Source organism: Podarcis bocagei (genome assembly GCF_964188305.1).
Source record: "Podarcis bocagei genome assembly, chromosome: 12".
In the NCBI taxonomy this organism is placed as follows: Eukaryota; Metazoa; Chordata; class Lepidosauria; order Squamata; family Lacertidae; genus Podarcis; species Podarcis bocagei.
In genome coordinates, this window is record NC_138137.1 from 3,017,839 (window position 1) to 3,042,092 (window position 24,254).

At 42.9% G+C, this 24,254-nt stretch overlaps 1 protein-coding gene across 11 annotated transcripts in view; it reads left to right on the plus strand.

Annotated features, from left to right (window-relative positions):
- Positions 1 to 24,254, plus strand: part of TPK1 (thiamin pyrophosphokinase 1) — a 448,208-nt gene that overhangs the window by 228,999 nt on the left and 194,955 nt on the right. For 9 of the 11 annotated variants that reach the window (XM_081165242.1, XM_081165241.1, XM_081165239.1 and 6 more), the window contains exon 3: positions 11,817 to 11,891. The exons of the other annotated variants lie outside the window; for them this stretch is intronic. In XM_081165242.1, the coding sequence (XP_081021368.1) occupies positions 11,817 to 11,891 (75 nt within the window). The remainder of the gene's footprint in view (positions 1 to 11,816; positions 11,892 to 24,254) is intronic. 11 annotated transcript variants of the gene reach the window in all.

Sequence of the window (24,254 nt, forward strand, 5' to 3'; positions counted from 1 at the left end):
GTTTTAAATGCCATTTGTTTTTTCTTTTCATTAAATAGGCTTTTCATTTTTAAATCCTTGGCTCGAGTTTTTCTCAGCGATGCTTTTTCTTCATGGCTTTGGGGGGGGGGCGGTGGCGTGTGTGTAGATTTAATATAAGTTTATTTTTGCTTTCCTCTTTAGGAGCTCACACACACACACTATATTTAATCAAATGTGAAATTTTCCAACAGTCAAGTGAACTTTTGTTACTCCTCAAACCTCAAGTTGTATCTGGGGAGAGATGAGGGGGAGAGATTGGGAGCAGCCCTTGGCCCATCGCTTCCTCCTTCTTTGTTGCTGGGGGTGCCAGATACTCACACAATTACCCCCCACCCCCCGTGGCACTGTTGGAAAAGGGATTCTTCTCTCCCCAGGTTAGGGGGTCCAGGGTCCAGTAATTGTGAAATCTCCTGGCTCAGTTGTTCACTTATTTCCAAAGGAAGGGAAGTCCTAGAGTCGCATGGACTGTCGGAGGCTTGCACCCATCACTTTACTGAAAAGCAGTGCATTTGATAACCAGTAGATGATCCAAGTTTCATTGTTCTGGATTAAGGTTTCATGTGATTAGGAAGTATCCTGGCAATATAGTATGAGTTACTATGGCTTTATTGAATTGCATTAATGGTTTTCATGAATTTGTTGCTGTTGCCTGCTTTATATGCTACTTTGTTTTATATTACAGTGGTACCTCGGGTTAAGAACTTAATTCGTTCTGGAGGTCTGTTCTTAACCTGAAACTGTTCTTAACCTGAAGCACCACTTTAGCTAATGAGGCCTCCCGCTGCTGCCGCGCCGCCGGAGTACAATTTCTGTTCTCATCCTGAAGCAAAGTTCTTAACCTGAAGCACTATTTCTGGGTTATCAGAGTATGTAACCTGAAGCGTATGTAACCTGAGGTACCACTGTATAGTGCTTACAACATTTTGTTGTCTTCTAATGCTCTTGCAATTGTTGTGAGCTGCTTTGAGCTCAACGTTTGTTGTTCAAAAAGTGGAATACAAATATTAGGTTAACTCAACTCAACAGATGTGTGTGGCTACATGAGGCTGAGACCCATTCCTAATCTATCCCAATCTATCTAACTATTTGGAGCTTAAAGTAACAGAATACAGTGGTACCTCGGGTTAAGAACTTAATTCGTTCTGGAGGTCTGTTCTTAACCTGAAACTGTTCTTAACCTGAGGTACCACTTTAGCTAATGGGGCCTCCCGCTGCCGCCGCGCCACACAATTCTTGTTCTCATCCTGAAGCAAAGTTCTTAACCCAAGGTACTATTTCTGGGTTAGCTGGACTCTGAAACCTGAAGCGTTTGTCACCTGAAGCATCTGTAACCCGAGGTACCGCTGTAGTTACTTGGCTTTTGAAGGAATACAGTCAAACCTTGGTTCTCAAACGGCTCCGTTTTCAAATGTTTCGGCTTCCGAATGCCAAAAACCTGGAAATACCGGTAAATCATCCATTTTTCGGAACCCAAACGGTGCAAGTGAGTCTTGGAATGGTGAGCTATAGGGAATAGGAGCAAATATCAGTGAATGTGCCAAGCCACTCTGAGATCCCTGAAAAAATGATGAATTGATAAATGAAACAAGAAATATGTTTGTTTATTTATTGTTGGGGGATGAGTGTTCAGACCCCTGGGCTCTCACTTGTGGGGTGCCTCAGGGTTCCGTCCTCTCCCCCATGCTTTTTAATATCTATATGAAGCCGCTGGGAGAGATCATTAGGGGGTTTGGGCTGGGTGTTCATCAGTATGCAGATGACACCCAGCTCTACCTCTCCTTCAAATCTGAACCAGTGAAGGCGGTGAAGGTCCTGTGTGAGTGCCTGGAGGATGGATGGCGGCTAACAGATTGAGGTTGAATCCTGACAAAACAGAAGTACTGTTTTGGGGGGGCAGGGGATGGGCGGGTGTGGAAGACTCCCTGGTCCTGAAAAGGGTAAGCCTAGGAGTCATTTTGGACTCACAGTTGTCCATGGAGGCACAGGTCAATTCTGTGTCCAGGGCACCTGTCTACCAGTTCCATCTGCTACACAGGCTGAGACCCTACCTGCCTACAGACTGTCTCGCCAGAGTGGTGCATGCTCTAGTTACCTCCATCTTGGACTACTGCAATGCGCTGTACGTGGGGCTACCTTTGAAGGAAACTGTAGCTAATCCAGAATGCAGCAGATAGACGGGTGATTGGGAGTGGCCACTGGGACTATATTACACCAGTCCTGAAAGACCTGCATTGGCTTCCAGTACGTTTCCGAGCACAATTCAAAGTGCCGGTGTTGACCTTTAAAGCCCTAAATGGCCTCAGCCCAGTATACCTGAAGGAGCATCTCCACCTCAATCGTTCAGCCTGGATACTGAGGTCCAGCTCCGAGGGCCTTCTGGCAGTTCCCTCCCTGAGAGAAGTGAGGTTACAGGGAACCAGGCAGAGGGCCTTCTTGGTAGTGGTGCCCTGTGGAACGCCCTCCCATCAGATGTCAAGGAAGTAAACAACTGTCTGACATTTAGAAGCCATCTGAAGGCAGCCCTATGTTTGATGTTTTATTGTGCTTTAATTCTGTTGGGAGCCACCCAAAGTGGCTGAGGATACCAAGGCAGATGGGCGGGGTATAAATAACAACTTCTTCTTCCTCTTTTTCTTCTTCTTCTTCTTCTTCTTCTTCTTCTTCTTCTTCTTCTTCTTCTTCTTCTTCTTCTTCTTCTATAAATCACCTGATAAACCATAAATAGTTATGCCTTAGTGCTCTTCAGATGTTTGGTACCTTTGGTTACGGATCCCATAACTATTGGGAACTCCTGCTAGTCCATATGCTAGATCAGAGCTTTCCAAACTCTGTCATGACATGTTAGTGTGTCGGCTGCAGTGTGCAGGTGTCCTCCTGGGGCTGCAAAGGTGTTAGTTTAACTTCTGGTTTACTAGTAAAACTGAATTACTGCATCACAAAATGATGCATGTCTAAAAAGTGTGTCATCGACATGAAAATTTGGAAAGCTCTGCTCTAATACTTGACTCCATTCATTAACCATGCAGACAACCTCTTGGCCCTGGTGGTATCTTTCTTGATCTGCTTTACAGGCAGTGACCATTTTGCATGCATCCAACTGATGTGCGACACCAAAGCGTGGGTCCTTTTGGACCCAGAAGAGAGCAGAATGGGGTCGGAATGAGTCAGGCTTATGTGCTCTCCACTGGAAGAGAACCCCCATGCAAAATAGTTGCCACATGTATACATGCTAGCTGAGCTTCTAATATAGTGGTTTTAAACAACTCCCAAGCAATTTGGAGAGATTTGATTGTCTTGATTTTGCCTTTCAACTTCCTTTTTACCAATCCCCTCAATTTTGGGAAAGCTTCCTCATTTGAAGACAAATATGGCTGTGTCAGATTTTCCTGCCAACTTTACATTTCAAAACATATTTGCCTGCTTTTTTCCAAGATGACTTTACCACAAGATCTCAATGTCTGGAACTATTTGCTTCTTTGACAACTAGTCCTAGAATAATTCATAATTCTTTAAGGTTAAGACTTCTAACATTGGCTCACAAGTAATTAAACCATTTGTGTAGAATATACTTTTTTGTATAATTTTGTTGTAAACTTACCACCAGAATACATAATCTGAAGAGTGGCCAATGTGTTTTAACCTTTTTTAAAAAACATTTTTTAAAATAATAATTCAACCACTCCATCTAAATTTAAACAGAATCTTGAAATGGACTTTTCTGAAACTTCTGCAAACTTCTGCCTATCATCTTGCCTTTAGCCATTATTTCCTCTCTCCCCAAAGAGTTGCAACTTATGCGGAAAATACAACAGCACTCAGAAAATTTTCCCTGCTTTGTCCCCATTATGCTGAACAACTCTGGGTGTTCTATGAATATTTACATCATTATTAATGTTTCATATATTGTCCCTTACGGTAAGGGTCTTACCACAGATGCGTATTTAGTCTATATGGATCTTTAAAGCATGTTCAAAGGCAATATATATGTGCATGTATTTAATTCCATCATCTTTTCTGAAATGCAGGGTAAAATTAAATAATTCATTATCTCATGTTTCCTCTTATAAAAATAGTTTCAGAGGTACTATACCTTCTGTGACTTACTTTGCAATGTATTTTGTAGACAGAATTCCCCACCCTCCAGTGAATTGAAACAAAATTAAAACTTCAGGGAAGGCTATGTCTACTTGTCTTTAATGGAATAATGCATTGCAAGCTTTAAAAAAAGACAGCTTGTGAAGTGCTAAAATAGCGTCCCTTTACTCATGTATAAATTCAGTGGCAAAGCAAGTCCAATCACATTCACAAATGCACACACGTCAGTCAACAGGGAGCAGTGTTTGATTGTTCACCTGAAGAGCAAGAATGTCTTTACCACTCCCAATGATCCCACAAAAGTTAGGAATTAGGTGAAGGACGTAAGAAAAGAATACTCATTTCAAAAAAGAGGATTTTTTTTCAAATCTAGCAAAATTCTGTATTAAAGGCTTAAAAACTAGAAATGACAATACTGTATCAGAATAAAATTACCATTAACTCTCAGAATACTTTCCAACACGCTATCTGTCTTTCAGAATCAGTTTGCAACACTTTGTCCTACTCCAACATGACCAAGAAATAGAATGCTGGACGGGATTTGCCAGGCAAAATCAGGCCTGACACTGAGACAACTCCTCCCTTTCCTAGTTTTCTGGACTATTAGGAGTCCGCCTTAGGTTGTAGGTGGGAGCTAAGAATGAAATTCTCAGGATTGTTTTTTGGGGGGAGGGGGTCGTTCCAAAAAGAATACCCACAGCCATTAAAACAGGCTTGCAGGCCATGCAGAATGACTACACACCTGGGAATAGTTGTGGGAAGTAAAGCACCACTACAGTAGGGGGAAATGCTTCAGAGTAAACACATCTAGAATAGCACCATAAAACCTTGTGCAGTACCTGTGGGCAGTGATTATGTGAAGGGGCTGTTGAGAATGTGCCAGCTGGCTCTCCCTCAGATGCCAGTGCATCTTGCCCCCAGTTAACACTTCATTGGCATCCGTCACGCTTAGACCCCCCTTCAGACTAATGCAAGTCAGCTAGGGGTATGGGCAGGGCCTGCACACCAGCATCTAGCACAGAAGTTTCCACACTTTTCGGTCGGTGATGTACTTAAACCAACCCCTTTCCAGCCCCAGGAGGCACATGGGGAGCGTTCGTGCAACACACCTACACATGACAGTCGATACACTAACGTGTCATGACACACAGATTGGAAAGCTCTGCATTAGAGGCAAGAAGGCCTTTTTTAGAAAATGAAAGTCTTCTCCAAGACTCCAAATGAGAACAAAAGGGAATACAGACTTTGGCAAAAGTAATGCAAGCAGAGGCACACGTTGCAAAAAGGAGAATAGATTATTTAAATACATTAAGAGCAGAGAGGTGGTTGGACCTTTGAATGACAAGGGAGTCAAAAGTGTCCTGAAGGAGACTAAGGAGACTGTGAAGCTCAGTGAATTCTTTGCATCTGTCTTCACAGTGGAAGATGTATGGTAGATTCCAGTGTCTGAATGGGATTTGCAATGAGCTGCCTAGAACTTTCTGGTTGCTTGGATTCTTACAAATAATTTTTGATTAAGTGCACTTTGATTAGCTACACACCCTTGCTCTGTAAATAGAAGCACATAGATGGTTAAGGCTTCACAGGATCTCTAACATTACATAAGGGGCAACTGAAGGGACAAAAATACTTTTAAAATAAGAGGGTATATTGAAATATGCCATTGTTGAGGGAAGTGTGTGTGTGTGTGGCATTTGTGTGGCATGTGTAGCCAAAATGTAAAAGAGAAAGACTCATTTTAGATTTTATATCTGTTCCCCTTGCACTTAAGATTTATTATTACCTCCTCATGCTGCAGATGACTGGATCTGCTCAGTCGGCAAAAGCTGCAAGTAAAGCACATCATAAAAATGAAGCAAAAATGCACTTAAAACAGTAAGAAGTTACCCGAGGGAACAACTCTTTCCCTGTATACCTCAGCAATTGTTGAGGTCAGAGATACGTTATCTCAGAAGAATTTTACATACCTGAAATTTCAAGAACTGATTTTGTGTTATATTGTTGAACAACTCAAAAAGAATTTATTGTTGTTGAGTGTGGGTGTTTGGTAGTCCTTCAGCTGCAGAACATAAGCAGAAGTAACTGAGCTGGGAATACCTGGAAGCCAGGGTGTTTAATGTGCTTTATCCTTTCCCTGTTGGCTCTCCTTTCCCACTTCCCTATTACTCCAGGGCAGGCTCAGGGCTGATTTTCCATTTCCTGAGCCATGGGTGAGAGGTCAGTAGGCCCACATACCGTACTTATCTTTCCTGTGAATTTCTCCTGCCTCCCCTCTTTCAAACGTTGGTATAACCTAACCACAATTAGCATTGGTGTTGGTGCAGAGATGAAGTGCTAAACGTGCTTGATGTGGAAAAGTAAAAGTAAAGAAGAATTCACCTGGGAAAGAGAATGGAGCACATAGTCCTCTCAAGGTGTACCTCATTTCTTAACCTTGATTTTTTAAAACATGAAAACTTACTTCTACATCTGATGTTAGGGTATAATCATGTCTCTGCTCTTCTCCTGAGATAAACTGTGTTTCTTACAAGGTACTTGTATTACCTACTTGGCTAAAAAATACCTTGACTATGCACCTGAGATTTGCATTTGCCCTCTTTGTGGCCATGTGACATAGACCACTTATAGTTATGACAGTCAGGTTGTGTATCCACAGCAGTGACCAGAGGAGGAATGACTACAAGGAGGAGCGCAGAGAGAAGAAATGCAATGGTCCACCTGTAGTAGCACAACCGGATGCCTTTATCTGCCCCACCTGCAACAAAACTTGTCTCTACAGCCACAGCAGGCACTGTAACTCTCCAGTGGTTTGGCTTTACCCTCAAAGGCACACTTTTCTGACAGCAAGAGCTGCTTGACAGTGGAATAGACTCCCTCAGGAGGTTGCAGACTCCCCCCTTCCCCTGGAGGTTTTTAAGCAGAGGTTGGATGGTCATCTGTCATGGATGCTTTAGCTGAGATTCCTACATTGCAGGCAGTTGGACTAGATGACTCTTGGGATCCCTTCCAACATTGTGATTCTACGATTCTGTGGTTCCATTTTCTTCTGACACAGCCAACAACCATTATTTAATCTCGGGTTTCCTTCTCTGTAGTTTTGAACAAGTCATCTCGGGATATGAAACCCAAAATTCTGACTGTGAGACAAAAGACACTCCCTATTTGTTTCCTTTGTATGCCACCCATCGTCCAGAATGCTCAGTGAAGCATTTTTACTGCAACCACGTGAAACAGATGAGAGAAAGTGACTTGTCCCGTTCCACCAGTTGCATTTCATAGTTGCATAGGGATGTCAGAACCAGGATTTCACACAGACGGGGGCATCTGGCCTGCGGAGATGCTGGCTAGGGCAGCTGAAGGCACTTCGTGCTCTATTTGGCACATAGCAGAGCAAGGGAACAGATGACCTTGAAGGCGAAAGGCAAGGCAAATGGGAAATTGCTTGAATGACAAGAGGAGTGAAATTAGCTCTCAGAGCAGAGGAACAGAATTGTGAAGGGAGGCATGCAGAAGGACAATAAAGAAACAAGGGGCACCTCCTGCTAATACTTTGTACGTGGGGCTGTCTTTTAAGGGTGGTCCGGAGGCTTCTCTGAATGCAGAATGTGGCGGCTAGGTTGCTCAGAGGGCATTCTTGCTGCATTTATTGACGGCCAAGACGCACACTGAAGGGGGCGGATGTGGAACAGGCTTATGCATGCCCAATATCTGGAATTCAATCACCCCACCCGCAAATTGGGAGTTGCCTGTAATGCCTGCCTGTACTTAACTAGCGGCACTTGCTGCCAGTTTGCTACTCAGCCTAAGTTTAATGTTCTTTTATTGGTTTAGAACAAGCTTGGGACTAGTATATCTAAGAAGGCCTCCTCCTGGGGCACTAAGATGTGCAGAGTAGGCTCTACTACCCATGGCTTGGAGAAGTGCAACTCATGATTGTACAGAGAAATGCCTTCTTTGTCAGCACCTACCCTACGGAAGACTTCCCCGTGGCTATTAGGGGTGCTTCCAGCATGCATTGAAAGCTTACCAGAAAGCAGGCCTGATTACTGCAATTGGTGCTAATATTTTACTATGTTATGACTTGTTGCTGTTTTACTAGTTAGAAGTCAGCTTTGTACTCTCTGGAGTGTAAGTGGTATGGAAATAGTTGTATAAATAAGTTTCAGAGTTGCAGAATAAATCTCATCAGCTCAAACACTGGTTTCTTAGGCTTCAGTCCTGGGTACGCTTACATAGAAGTAAACGCCACTGAACACGGTGGGCCTTACTTCCAAATAAATGCACATCGGATAGCACCGCAAGTGCACACAGGAGATGAGGCGCTTCTCTTCCCCTCGCCCCCATTGGGTACTTGAAGATGGGGCTTCTGGATTCCTGAGGGAAGGACTGTTGCCAGCAATTCACACCTAACGTCTTTTCAAACCACCAGGAGGTGGCCTATGTGACAGGGAAAAATAGTGGTGAAAGAGAGACTGATTTATCAGAGACAGGACTACAAATAGGGACTATCTGAGGGAAATGGGAACAACTGGAATGTATGCTAAGATGATGGCCTGAGGCACTGAAGAACAAGAAGAAATTTTTATACAACACCTTGGGGTAATTCGGAAATGCAAAGTCCCATTACATGCATTCCCTATTAAAACTAAGTGTTGTATTTACTCTGTGGAATTGAAGCATGAAATATCAAGTATCCATTTGGTATATTGCATTCTCTGACTTCTTTTTGTAATGTAGATACTGTTATGCACTCCCACTTCCCAGAGCACAGGGATGTTTCGGGGCAGGACTATCGGAGAAAACACTGGAGACCTTTTTGTATTATTTGCTTCATTTACAAGAAGACCGTAAAAGAATGTAAACAGCCTCCCTGGTTACTCCTCTGGTTTCAGCTAGATTTCCGCCCCTCTTGCTGGGGTTCTGAACAATATTTTAGAATGGCTTTGCGAAAGTAAAACACACACCTGAAATCTTCTGTCAACATGACATTTAGATGAAAACAGGCGGCTTATGTAGTGCCAAGCAGCCAATTTGCGAATGTACCATGGCTGGGGTATAACATGAGCCGTGTTCAGTTCTGAGTTATTTCTGGGACCTGCCTCGTGTGGGGAGGGGCTGCTGTGTAAGGTGGAGGCGGGTCCATATTTAAGGGCTCTTGGTCTCATGGAACCAGTTTTGTAATTCTTCAGATCCAGGCTGATGGTTGGTAACTTACAGTGCAATCCTGTGTGTGCTACTCAAAAGTAAATCCCACTGTGTTTGGTGGGGCTCACTCCCTATTAATCATCACCATCAAACTTTATTACGGTTGCAGACCAGCATAAGATAAAAATTAAGCACATAAGACTTAATAAGGAAAGGGATAAAAGTTAAAAGTGATTATAACTCACATAAAATTAAAACATAGAAGCAAAAGACAAGCGGTTAAATGCGACTCTGAGTCCTGATTTGTGGCACAAACCATCCTTCGACAGATGTCCGTCATGGCAGCGCAAAATCTAGCAACAGAGGATGTGATATCTAGGTTTACAGCTTGGAGTAGTAGGGAGTTATAGAGTTGTTCTGTACGTCTTGGGAATTTGTGTAGTATAGGCAAGATGAACCTAGCTCGTAGATCTGTATAGTATTGGCAGTGAAAAAAGGCATGTTCCGTTGTTTCCACTCGCCCAGAGTCATATGGCCATTTCTTCTTCTCGTAAGGAGTCTTCCTAAAACGGCCTTCCTGGGTGGCTGAAGGGAGGCCCTGGCAACGGGCCAGAGGGAAAGCCCGTCGCTGTTTGGGAATTTCAAGGTTGGCTATATATGGCATCTGGGAGATGAGGTATTTTCTGGTTACCCTGATTAAGAATTTTGGGAACCCGGCTAGATCTGCTTGGCATTCTGTGTCTTCTGCGTTCTGTTTAATGGTTTTTCTAGCTTGTTCACACCCCATGTCAAGTAGAATCTGTGGGGTGGAGCCTAGAGTTGTTAACGTTGATCGCTGCGTGTTTCCATGTCGTTTGGAAATCATCCTTAAGAGTTAAGGGATCAAGGCCACGCAGGAGGAAGGATATTCTCAGCCAATAATTAAGTGTGGGAAGCCATACTCTGGCCTCAATTCTTAGGAACCCAGTTTCAAGATGTATGGTAGCATTGGAGACGTGTTTAGGCACTTGTAGGGCTGGTCTCAAAACATTCAATTGAACCAGTTCTAAGGTAAAGGTAAAGAGACCCCTGACCATTAGGTCCAGTCGCGGACGACTCTGGGGTTGCGACGCTCATCTCGCTTTATTGGCCAGCATGACTAAGCCGCTTCTGGCGAACCAGAGCAGCACACAGAAACGCCGTTTATCTTACTGCTGGAGTGGTACCTATATTTATCTACTTGCACTTTGATGTGCTTTTGAACTGCTAGGAGCTGGGACTGAACAACAGGAGCTCACCCCATCACAGGGATTCGAACCGCCAACCTTCCGATCGACAAGCCCTAGGCTCTGTGGTTTAACCCACAGCGCCACCCGCGTCCCTTGTAGTACCAGTTCTAGTGGTGTGCAATAGGCAGAGGGACCTTGTTGAGCACCATATAAAAGCTGTACCATCTATTTGGCTTCTAACAGTTTGATGGCTGCAGGTATATTATTTATTTATACATACCTACCTACCTGCCCATCTGGCTGGGTCTCTCCAGCCACTCTGGTGTCTGCTCCCTACTAAGTGCATTGTGCAATCCTGTGCACTTAAGTTGTAGTAAATCCCATTGAACCTGGTGGGACTTCTCAATAAACATGCATTGAAGTAGTGTCTTTCTTTCTTTCTTTCTTTCTTTCTTTCTTTCTTTCTTTCTTTCTTTCTTTCTTTCTCTTATGTCCTTCCCTTTCCTCCATAGAGCTCAGAGCACAGTTTGCATCTCACAGCAATCCTATGAGGTAGGTTTGGCTGAGAGAAAGAGATAGTTACTTGCCCAGGGTCACTGGGTGAGCTTTCTAGCTGAGCAGGGCTTTGAACCAGAGTTCCCCCAGTGGCACAGTGTACTTGCGTAGCCAATAGGTGCTGATACCTGTACTGGGTTCATCATACCCACCTACCTTTCCTTGGGGTTTGGTTTGTAGCAAGATGCCACCATTGAAAATATCCCACTGTATCCTGGAACAATGCTACTTTGGGTCATTGCAAGAAATCTAAAATGGCTCACTACAGATCATTGCGCTGTTGCTTTCTCTAGATGATAGCGAACCTTCTGGTTGGGGGTAACGGATGCCAGGGGCTACCCAGAGGGACACTTTATTGGAGGGACCTTCAAATCTGGAGTCAGTCCTGTCCCCAAAGCTAAATCTGGCACCCCAGCACTGCAGCACACTGCCCAATTTCACTGTAAATCTAGTAATTTGAAAACTCTTATCATTTACCCTTCATATGATGAACTCTGGTCTTCTGCACGTTGTATTAATGGAAGTACAATGGATCCCTGTTTTAGTTTTAGACTGAATGTCAGTAGATTACTAAAACGTACCCATGAAGCTTCTTACCCTGCTTTAAAGTGAGCATAGATACTTACATACACACAAATAGATGAAACTTAAAGCAAAGTGGTCCTCTTCAAAATATACACAATAATGCTGCAGCTTTTCTAGGTTTCTGGCTGTACAGTATATTAGCTAGAAATGGGTTGTAGGAGAATACCAAGTAGTGCAGGGAATTAACAATACAACCTTTTCTTGCAGGAAACCTGAAGATTTGCCTTCTGATTCTGAACCAGCCTTTCAACAAAGGTCATTTTCATCATCTGTGGAACAGAGGTAATAATAACTTTACACATCTCTCCACTTGCTTATACGCTGCCTGGCTTGAGGTACTTTCTGCCCAGCCATTTCCCATACAGCAGTTTCCATTAGCAAGATCACATGTTCAGGGAAAGGTGTGAATCCAGGTCCTAGACCTCACTGAGGTGGGAAATCTCTTGTCTGGGATGTATTTTTTTTCAGGGTGTAGAGGGGGTTCACGTGATGGAATGGCTCTTCATTCAAAAGAAAGGATCTGCACAGATAACATGAGGAGCATGTCAGAAAGGAGGCTCGGCTAGAGCGCTTCTCCCCATCATCTGGTTTTCCATGGTGAGGAAAGCACTCTGTTATGTGAACCTACACTCTGAAGTGGTATCACTCTGACAAGAACTAGGCCAGATAAATATTTCCCTTGCCGCCCTGTGTAGCAAGTGAGCTGATTATGCAAATTCGGCATTTCTTATTCCAGTGGGTTCTTTATGGACTGATAAGTTACAAATGCACTTATGTGATAAAAAGATTCTCAGGAGCTTTTGATTGCTAGTTTTGTAATAAAGGATAGTGGATCAATGTTCCATTTATAATTTAGGGAATATGTGTTTCTGAAAGGTCACCAGCAAACTCTGCTGGTTTAATTACAATAGAAAAGAGAGCTTGTAATCTTTATCATCAACACTAGGAGCTGGTTTCTCCCCCAATTCCCTGTTGGAGATCTGTATGATTTGAATAAGCAATGTAGAGCTCAGAGTCTTTGGAGATATATAAGTCATGGGATGCTTGAAGCTATTTCCTCTTTCCATGTGAAAATCAATGCTTGGTAGGAATTCTTGCCTTCAAGAATTCTTACAATATTTCAGAGCTGAGCCCAGAACCTATTTCTAGCAGTCATTTATTGAGTTTCCAATATCAGGACAAAATTGAGAGTGGGGCACAGCAGGATTTTCAGTGAGATTAAAAAAGAAGTTGGCTTGTTGCAAGATCCGTTTATCAGAGCTGTTTATGAGAGCTGTTACAGGCTGCAGACACTGCATTTACTTAAGAAGATGCCCTGTGGAACTTAGTGGGGCTTACTTTTGAGTAAATGTGTATGATCAGGAAGCATCCCATTCAAATTTTGAACTCACTAGGTCAGGGTTGGCTCCATGGAGATCTGCGGCTGAGAACCTGCCCTGGCTCCTTATATATCTCTATTACAGAAGCCTGGCCCTCTGAGCTGGGCAGCTGGTTTTGCCTGTCACAGACTCCCTCAGAAGGTGGTGGACCCTCCTTCCTTGGGGAGGTTTTAAGCAGAGGTTGGATGGTCATCTGTCCTGGATGCTTGAGCTGAGATTCCTGCATTTCAGGGGGTTGGACTAGATGACCCCTGGGGTCCCTTCCAACTCTGTGATTCCATGATTCTATGCATATTGAAGAATATGAGTAATATAATGCATAACTTGGCCCTGAATGAGCAAGGGATTGCAGCTCAAGACAATTCAGAAGCACAATGTTTTTTGTTTGTTATTACATTTCTATCCCACTTTCCTCCAAGGAGCTCTAGGGACACTTGTGGTTTTCACTCTTCCAACGTTATCCTCGCAACAGCATGGAGGGGATCCCCTGGTGAGCTTCCTGGCTGAGGGGCTTTGGCCTCCCAATTTCTAGTACAACACGTGATGACTCTCTTGTTAATTAGCCTCTGTTGCATTTTAATGTGTTGTTGAGGGTATAGTTAGCTCTTATTCTCAGATTTTTCTGAGGGTTGGATAGGCGTTTTGTAGAGTTCTCTGAAAGTGGCTGTGGTGGTGAGTTGAAAAACAAGGGACATCTATTAGATCCCAAAGAGGCTGTAATAAGTGACATGTCATCTCCATCATACGCTAACCATGGTTATGTCCGCACTTGGCCTGTTTGAGTCATATTACACACAGCAGTCTAAGGACAGGATGTTTGTTTAATTAGTCTTCTGTATTATTATAAAATGAGGAAAAATGAATAATTAATCATTCCCTTTCTGGTGTTTTGAAGTGCTGACCCCTGCTGATCCTTAGTTCATCGTAACAATTGCAGCAGAGAATTGCTTTGAAGTGTTTGAGAAAGGGGCTAATGAATGATTGCAAGTAGAATTTTTTAAAAAGGAAGACCGTTGCAGTACTTTTTACTGCTGAAGTGGGACACACATCCTATGAAGGACTTGCATTGTTAAAAATGCTTTTGCTGTATGGAAGTGTTTGATAGTAGCCTGTATTCTGCTGCCACCAAGTTTTATTGAAGATATTTGGAACATTCCGCTGAAGTGACTGCTGTTGGAGGGATATTGAGAGGCATCCGTACAAATAGGGAATAGAGAAAAATCAACATACCAACAACAACAATACCCTTCATCTGAGGATCACAGGGTGGTTTACAATATAAAAACACGAAAATACATAACATGTTGTTGTTTAGTCGTTTAGTCGTGTCCGACTCTTTGTGACCCCCTGGACCAGAGCACGCCAGGCACTCCTGTCTTCCACTACCTCCCGCAGTTTGGTCAAACTCATGCTGGTAGCTTCGAGAACACTGTCCTACCATCTCGCCCTCTGTCGTCCCCTTCTCCTTGTGCCCTCCATCTTTCCCAACATCAGGGTCTTTTCCAGGGAGTCTTCTCTTCTCATGAGGTGGCCAAAGTACTGGAGCCTCAGCTTCACGATCTGTCCTTCCAGTGAGCACTCAGGGCTGATTTCCTTCAGAATGGAGAGGAATGGAGAGGTTTGATCTTCTTAATACATAACATAGAAACAAACAAATTTAGAAGGCCATAGATCAGGGGTCAGCAACCTTTTTCAGCTGTGGCCCCCTGCTGAAAAAGTTTGCTGACCCCTGCTCAAAAATTTAAAATTTATATCAAGAACATCACATGGGGAATGGAACATCAGAGAAGTGTTCATGATGCAGATGCTTCTGGACCATACCCAAAAGCAACCCCATTTGGAGTGCATTGCAGTGATACAATACTGAAGTTACCAACGCATGACTTACAGTGGAGAAGTGATTCCTGCGCAGGAGCGGCTGCAGCTGACATACGAGCTGAAGCTGATGAAAGGCACTCCTGTGCTTCAAGGGACAACAGTGCACCTTGGAGCACCACCAAACTATGTACAGTGGTACCTCGGGTTACAGACGCTTCATTTTTTTTTATATATATATAAAATTTTTATTGGTTTTACAAAAATTTTTAAAGACAAACAAACACCTAAAAAGACATACAAACACGTATAATTTCATAACATTTTTTCATAAACCTCTTTTCCGGGACTCCCCCATACCCCCCCCTTCTGCATTCCAATGTCCATAATTTTTTAGCAACTTCTAAGTATTCCTTTCCAAGCTCTGTCATCTTAATCTTTTCTATAGTCTGTTCTTATGTCACTGTATCCCTTTTTTTCTGCAAACCTCAACATTCTAACATTCATCAAGTTTATAATAGTCCTTCAGGTATCTCTTAAATTTTCTCCATTCTTCTTCCGCCGTCTCTTTTCCTTGATCACGGATTCTGCCTGTCATCTCGGCCAATGTCATATAGTCCATCACTTTCATCTGCCATTCTTCCAGAGTAGGTAGATCTTGTGTCTTCCAATACTTTGCGATAAGTATTCTTGCTGCTGTTGTAGCATACATAAAGAAAGTTCTATCCCTCTTTGACACCAATTGGCCGACAATGCCCAAGAGAAAGGCCTCTGGTTTTTTAGGGAAAGTACATTTAAGTACCTTTTTCATTTCATTATAGATCATTTCCCAGAAAGCCTTAATCTTCGGGCATGTCCACCAAAGGTGATAGAAGGTACCTTCAGTCTCTTTACATTTCCAACACTTGTTATCGGGCAAGTGATAAATTTTTGCCAGCTTGACTGGGGTCATGTACCACCTGTAAATCATTTTCATAATGTTTTCCTTTAAGGCATTACATGCCGTGAATTTTATACCGGTGTTCCACAACCATTCCCAGTCAGCAAACATAATGTTGTGACCAATATCCTGTGCCCACTTAATCATAGCCGATTTAACTGTTTCATCCTGTGTATTCCATTTCAGCAGCAAGTTATACATTCTTGATAAATTCTTAGTATTGGGTTCTAACAGTTCAGTCTCTAGTTTTGATTTTTCCACCTGGAAGTCGGGTTACAGACGCTTCAGGTTGCAGACTCCGCTGACCCAGAAATAGTACCTCGGGTTAAGAACTTTGCTTCAGGTTGAGAACAGAAATCGCACAGCGGCAGCAGGAGGCCCCATTAGCTAGAGTGGTGCTTCAGGTTAAGAACAGTTTCAGGTTAAGAACGGACCTCCGGAACAAATTAAGTTCTTAACCCGAGGTACCACTGCACCTGCCCCTTCTGAGGGAGGGCGGTCCCATCCAGGACAGGCAACCAGCCTGCCTCCCAGAGCTGAGAACCACTCACCCACTTAGAGGCAGATTTGCAAACTTTGGGTTCAGCTAACCATAGTTGGCAAAAATGCTGATGCTTACAGTTGAGGTGGACAAAGGCCCACTGCTATCTATTTTACTTTTGCTAATTCTAATTCTTTAATTGCATCTTGAAGCACTTTGTTTCCATAGCCAAAATGTCTGGCGGGTCTTCTGCAGTCGCTGGAGCCTATGTGAGATAGACTGCATGCTTTCAGATGTTCATTTATTCCTGACCTTGAGAAAAGCACAAAATATCTGCATTTATACCACCACAGCTTGTTGTATAGGGGTTTTATCTGTATCTTTAATAGCTTTTTTGATCATGGATTGCTATTTTATGGCTTTTTTCCTATGCTGTCAACACCAGACTTTTAAGAGGTTTGATTGTTTTATAGCTTTGGTTCTAATAAATGAAGAACTTAATCACGGATTGTTTAAGTAGGCCATAATAGCTGCAACTTTATTGAGCTTATTGATTGATGTAGAACCTTTAGTTTCTGTGCTCCCTCAAGGAAACCTCTCATTAGCGGCTTCTTTTTGTTTCTTTTTTGCTCAAGACAGCTGACCACTGCATGTGGAAAGCCTGGTTGCACCAGACACACTTCCTCCGGTGCTGCTGAACTGGAAAAGGAAAGTGGGACTTTCCCCTTCCTGCTTGGTTCAGCTGCTGACAGGAACACCCATAGGCAATCTAAGGTGCATTTTTGAGCATTCCAATAATATACCAAAGACTTAGCTAAGTAATAGACATGGGAGGAGGGGAAAGAGCAATGAATGATGAGTCCAACAAAGGGGACGCCGTGGGGAAGGTTACAGCTTGTGAAGAGAGCTTAGCCATGAGTCTGCTTTGGACAACACGCCTAGCTCAGCACGGCGCGGCAGCAGAATGGACCAGGGAAGAGCAAAGCAGCTGAGAACTCGGTTTCTAGGACCCCACATTTGCACAGTCTCACTAAGTCAAGGTTTGGTTTTGCATGCTGGACAAGCCAAGGCAGTGAGGTGAGTAGGGATGCACAGGGATTTCCTACTGGAGCTGGCATGACACCTGGCAAGTGTGAGAGAGTCTCAGACGCATCCCAATTTCCGTAATTGGGATAATGTGAACACACAGGAGAATAAAAGAAGCTGAACCATTGTGAGAAAGCGTAGTTCTATTCCTAAGACCTGACCAAAGTTTGGGTGGTGCTGGGGAGGCAGTAACAGCTGGGTTCTCCCACAGTTGCGGCAAGGAACCCACCCATTTTTCTGGGAGTGGTCAAGAAATAATATTCCCCTGCCACCCTTTTAAGTTTAAGAAAATTAAGTGTGCCTGCAAATTTAGTCTGGAAAAATGCTCCAGGTATCAGAAGTTTGAAAAATACTGATCTAGACTTTGGTATGCTAATGTCTTCAGCCCCGTTGACCTTTTCCTTGGAAAGCGGGGAGCAAAAACGGCTCGGCAGGAGACATTAAGTAGCTTTTTTTGGTAGTGACTTTTGTAGCAGATTTCCCCCATCCCACTTTCTTCTTGAAAAACTCCAGCTTTTCAAATCTCTTTAATTTTATTGTCTTCTTTGTAGAACTGAAAGAGTGAGGCTTTGCCTGTATTTTATCCAGCACTTTTATAGTACCCTGACACTCCTAGCGTTCACCTTCTGAAATCTTCCCTAGCAGAGGGAGGGGGAGGAGCTGGAGCTGGATAAAGTGTTGAACTGCGTTTGGCAATTTGGCTGACACAGTTCATCATCTCAAACATGTTCATTGCAAATCCCGCTCTCCCCACTCTGGTAATTTAAATTACAACGCATAATTAACTTGAGGAATTCACTACCACAGAAACGAGGAGATGGCAAATAATTTAGATGGTTTTAAAAAAAGGATTAGACAAGTTCATGGACGAGAGGTCTATCAACAGCTATTAGCCATAATAGCTTATTGGAACTTCCATGCATGCTCGGTGGCCACAAAACTGATTTACTTTTGAGGAAAGAAACTGAAAGTTGGGTGAGAAGAGGAATGGAATGGAGCATCCTTGATGAAAGTATGGAACAGCAATGCTCCATATTGCAACACTTCATTGCAGATCCCACTTGTATACTTCTGAATACCAAATCTTGGGGGCATAACGCATAGTATGACCTTCATGCCCTACTTACAAACTTCTCTAGAGACATCTGACTTGAGACTCTTGGAAATAGAATATTTGACTAGCTGAACGTTTGTTTGATTCAGTTAGACAGGTCTTCTCTTCTTATGCAAATATAGTATGTTTTCTTTGTCATATGGTGTTGTATTGTGTGGTGTTGTCAAAGTTTACGAAAATGACCTATCTTTGTACATCCTTAAATCACAGTTCATATGTTGCACCTGCAGTTTTGTTACCATTGTCAAGCTACTCCTCTTTAGTTGACTTGCATATACAGGTGTTCTGATCACGTGAGAAACTTTGACTAACTGACTTAATCTCATGCAAACACCAGCCACTTTGATTGTGGGAGAGTGTATTCATGTAGAACCGCCACATAAAATCATAGAATTGTTGAGTTGGAAAGGACCCTGAGGGTCATCTAGTCCAGCCCCCTGCAATGCAGGAATCTCAACTCAAGCATCCGTGATAGATGAACATCCAACCTCTGCGTTTAACCCCCCCCCCCCCACGGAAAGAGAGCTCACCTCCTCTGTTTCACTCCTGAACGACTCCTACTCTCAGAAAGTTCTCTCTGATATTTAGTTGGAATTACATTTCTTGCAACTTGAAATCATTGATTCGTGTCCTACCCTCCATAGCAGGAGAAAACAAGCTTGTTTCCTGTTCCATGTAACAGCCTTTCAGATATCTGAAGAGGGCTATCATATCTCCTTTCAATGTTCCCTTTTCCAGGCTAAACATACCCAGCTCCTTCAACTGTTCCTCAAAGACTTAATTTCCAGACCCTTGATTATTGTGGTCACCCTCCTCTGCACACATTCCATCTTGTGAACATCCTTCTTAAATTGTGGTGCCCAGAATTGGACACAGTATTCCAACTGTGGTCTGGCTAAGGCAGAATGGAGTGGTACTTTTACTTCCCTTGATCTGGACACTAGACTTCTGTTGATAAAGCCTAGAATTGCATTAGCTTTTTTTGCTGCTGCATCACACTGTTGACCCATGCTAAGCTTGTGGTCTACTAAGACCCCGAGATCCTTTTCACATGTACTACTGGTAAGCCAGCTGTTCCCCATCTTATATTTGTGCAACTGATTCTTCCTGCCTGAGTGCAGAACCTTATATTTGTCCATACTGAAATTCATTTTGTTAGATTTGACCCAGTTCTCCAATCTGATTCATCTTGAATCCCGATTCAAGGCTTACCTGTGTAAATTGAACATAACATCTTATTGATCCAGCATGGGACTAACTATTTGGGTGGTGGTAGAGAGCTTTATAGTGACAACTATCCTACAATATACAGTTACAGACTGGGCCCCAAGTTAGTCTTCAGTTGAGCCTAGTGTGGAGCCAAGTTGGTGCTGAGTAGATATTTCAGGGTGGCAGAAAAGCTTCTTTTCACAAGATCTAAAGTATCCTTTGTTCGCCACATGACAGTCACTAACACTTGCTTACAAAAGAAGGTGAGATAGGCAGCCCTTGTATGTGCTTTCCATTTGGCATGGAAATGGTAACAACAGGAGTTTCTGCCTTTTCCAGATCTTCTGGGGTTGCCTGTGATATTTCAGTTAACTGTATTTCACACTATGGTTCCTGCTGTCTCCATTAACTTGGCACTTTCCAGCAGGCATATTCATCCTCCCAGCAAAACATTTGTACGATAAAGTACCCAACTATAAAAGTATTTTGCAGGGGGGGGGGTGATATTTAACTTTTTGGCAAGTACAACAGAGCCGGTCCATATAAATATTGTCTGTCAGGAGAAAGAACTTGGAAATGTTTCACATATTGGAAGTTATTTCCTGGAAGTTGTTTACAAAAATAAAAATCCATTTTAAAACAATTAAAATTTAAATCCAACATACTTTTCAGTTGGAAAAAGGCGGAGTTATCTGGTAAAATACCCCTTTGTTTGTTATCTTGACATGACTTGGCTTTAGAAGATGGAACGTTAGAGCACTTAAAAATGAGCTGACAGTTTTGCATTTCCCTTTATGAAGTGCAACTCTTCAAAGGTGTACAGAGAGAAAAAATGGAACTTTCTTAAGGTTGGACAGACTCTCACGCGCAAACTACACATTCCCCCTCTGCTTCTCCCAGGCAAATTGGAGTTGGGAGGGAGCAATTTATAGCCAAGAAGCCTTGGGAGGAAAGTGCTGATGTCTTCCCTTGCCCAGCTTCTCACCACCTGCCCTTCAGCCATAACACATTCCAAACCTGCATTTTCATTGCATGTACAGGGCTCCAGCCTGTAACCAAGAGAAAGGTCGTGTGGAGAGGGCACACTGCAAGAAGAAGCCAGCAAAGAGATGAAGGGTGGAGTGCTCACCGCCTTCTCAGAGTTTATCCTGCCCAGTTCCATTTAACACAGAAGAAACAGCAGCCAGTTTTCAAAGATAAAAGCCTGGGATAGAACTTGTAGCTCCACCTCTAAAGGCATCATTTTCCAGGATTCAGATGGGACAGGCTGGCATGTTTTTGGTGTAGGCATTCCAGCTTTGGGGCACAGGGATTTCATTAGATTTTCCACAGCCAGAAGTCAGAGACTCTGAGGACTAAACCTCATGCTGGGAATTCACCTAATAAGAAACTACTAGGTTAAAGGTAAAAGACCCTTGGATGGTTATGTCCAGTCAAAGCCAACTATGGAGTTTCGGCACTCATCTCGTTTTCAGGCCTAGGGAGCCGGCGTTTGTCCACAGACAGCTTTCTGGGTCATGTGGCCAGCAGGACTAAACCACTTCTGGCGCAACAGAATGCAGTGACGGAAACCAGAGTGCACGGAAACGCCGTTTACCTTCCTGCTGCAGCAGTACCTATTTATCTACTTGCACTGGCGTGCTTTTGAACTGCTAGGTTGGCAGGAGCTGGGACAGAGCAACGGGAGCTCACCCCGTCGCGGGGATTCAAACTGGCGACCTTCTAAACAGCAAGCCCCAAGAGGCTCAGTGGTTTAGACCACAGCGCCACCCGCTCTCTAATAAACTTGCCTTTACCTTAATAAACTACTATGGACTTTGGAACTGAGTCACAGAGTTCTTTTCCATTCTGGGGTTCTAGATCTTGTTGCCTGTACCAAGCATCTCATCCGGTGAAGTGGATAGAAGGCCTTGTACTGGTGAAGCTTTAACATTGTTCTGCCTCATTGTTTTTATTAATCTTAGGCAAATTTCTCTTATCTAGATAGGCAACATATTTTATCTTTTTGAGTTATGACATTTCTAAACTGAAAGATCTGGCTTTGAGTGGGTCACCATTTTTCAGCCATCTAGTTTTTGAAATATAAGCCAATATGTCTGCCCCTTTTTCATAGCTTACTTAAAAGCAAATGGGCAAATATATAGAATGCCGTTTCTGCTTTATTCTTACTGTCTGTGCAGAAAAAAAGGTATAAAGATGTATTTTCCCTTTTATCTGCTCAACCTGACATCAAACCTAAGTATGTTCTCATTAGTGTTCAGCTGTCATGTACAGAAGATGAACTTATAAACTTCATTCTGTGCATACAGACAGTAATGATTTCAGCAGCATTCCTCATTCACAGGAGCTTGGCAACACATTTGCATCCCAGGCACATCACTAAAAGAGGAACAAGCATTTTAAAAGCACCAATGCAGAAAGTGGGTCTGTGTGTCCATTCAGATCACAGAATTTTTGTTTTCCTGTTACAGGCTCATATTTTTATTTTTATTTTACAAAAATGAGACTTGTGCCACTTTCCTTGATGTGAAAAGTTCCTTCCACTGATGTTTGTTTCTTTGTAATGAGAGAAAGCGGGCTCTGCAGAGTATTTTCATAATCTATCCTCATTTATAAATATGCAAGCAGAGCAATTCAGGCTTTGGGCTGCTTGTCCATCATCGTATCATCCGAGGGGAGCACCATGAACCTCCTTAGCAGCATGATGCCAGCAAGGTAGAATCTCATTTACCCAAACTCCAACTCTCTCTCCCTGTCCCCCAAGCTGTGACATGTGGGAGCTTTGGTAGGTGTCCCCCTTTTCCATTGTTAACTATGTTAGGATAATCCAAGGAAATTGGAATTCTGAAGGCTGGTTGGGATTACTTGTGTGTCACAAATACCACTACCTTATGCAAGGAAGTAAGCAGCATTCAGCAGTAGATCTGTGACCCCTTAGGTCAGCATGAAGATCCCAGTTCAGCTGCTTCCATTTATTTCAGGACAAGCAACTAACCATAGCATCCCATCTTTCTCACTTCTGTCTGCCTTTCTCACTCATGAATCTTGTTCACCTACAACTTTTGCAAGTTGTGAACCCTCAATACAGTGGTGCCCCGCAAGACGAATGCCTCGCAAGACGGAAAACCCGCTAGACGAAAGGGTTTTCCGTTTTTGAGCTGCTTCGCAAGACGATTTTCCCTATGGGCTTGCTTTGCAAGACGAAAACGTCTTGTGAGTGTTCCGATTTTTTTTCGCCCCCCCCCTTTTTCTAAGCCGCTAAGCTGCTAATAGCCTTTTAGTCGCTAATCCGCTAAGCCTTTAATAGCCGCTAAGCCTTTAATAGCCGCTAAACCGCTAATAGCGCTAATCCACTAAGCCGCTAATAGGGTTGCTTCGCAAGACGAAAAAACCACTAGACGAAGAGACTTGCGGAACGGATTAATTTCGTCTTGCGAGGCACCACTTTATTTGCATGTGAACTTTCCCCCTTCCTGTTTTGTTTCCCACAGTTATGCTGGACTCCTACAGCACAAGCCTCAGTACTCCATATAGGGCAAAAATTCTACCTATCTTTATCTCTATGTTATGATGAACTGTATTAAACTCATGTCAAGGCAACGTGGCCTATGTTTTTGCCTTATGTTGAACTAAACACCTTCACCATTCTGTAATGTTGCATATTTAATACTCAGTGTTGATTATGTAATATATTTAATATTTAATATATTTAATATTTCTCCCTGTATAATAAATATGTAAGAATGACATGACACAACTCCCACTGGTGGATTTGTAGTGTCTCATCACAATCCTGAATTTGCATGATAGGGAAGCAAAAGTCAAGGCATGTTGCACCAACGGCAGTGACTATAGCATGAGAGCTAGAAGGGAGAGCTACTGAGAGGGAAGAAGTGGTAACTTAAAACAGCAGAAGTTTGAGTAAAGCATGGTTGGAGTGAAACCAAGAAGAAAAGGCCAGTTTAAAACCACAATAGAAGTTTGAGTCAACAGGGACAGTAACTTTAGTGTTAATCAGTTGCCTCCAGTAAAGATTCCCAGAGTCAATTCCCAACTCTGAGAACCCATGTGAAAGGTATGAGTTCGTATGTATGTGAACATATAAGCAGATTTGGTGACAGAAGGTGCCGTGCTTGCCCCCCACCCACAGACCAGCATAGTGAGCCTTCTGGAATTTGTCCATGGAAGCAACTTCCCAGTCAAAATTATTTGATTTCACTGTTTTTATTTGTTTAAGGTATTGACCAAAGTCCCAAAAGTGCATTAAAGAATGATGTTTAAATCTTTCATCAAAGCGTCTTATGAATTTGTATGAAGTTGGTGTTTAAAGGAACCCCCATTTGTGGATTGGTAGATAAAATAATTCATTTCAAGAAGATATAAGCATCTTCATAAATCTAATATGCAAAATGCTCATATACATTTTCATGCAGTATACAAGTGTTGGAATCTGTTTTGATTCATAAACTTAAAGCTGATGCAGAGCTACCATCATGCTAAGATATGAGTGTCTCTAAAGAGAACTGTAGATTTCTTACTGATATGGGTCACTGAGCACTATGTAAGTTTATGCTTATGCTTCAACAAAGTTTGTGGATATTTGGGGGGCGTTTAGAGGCCA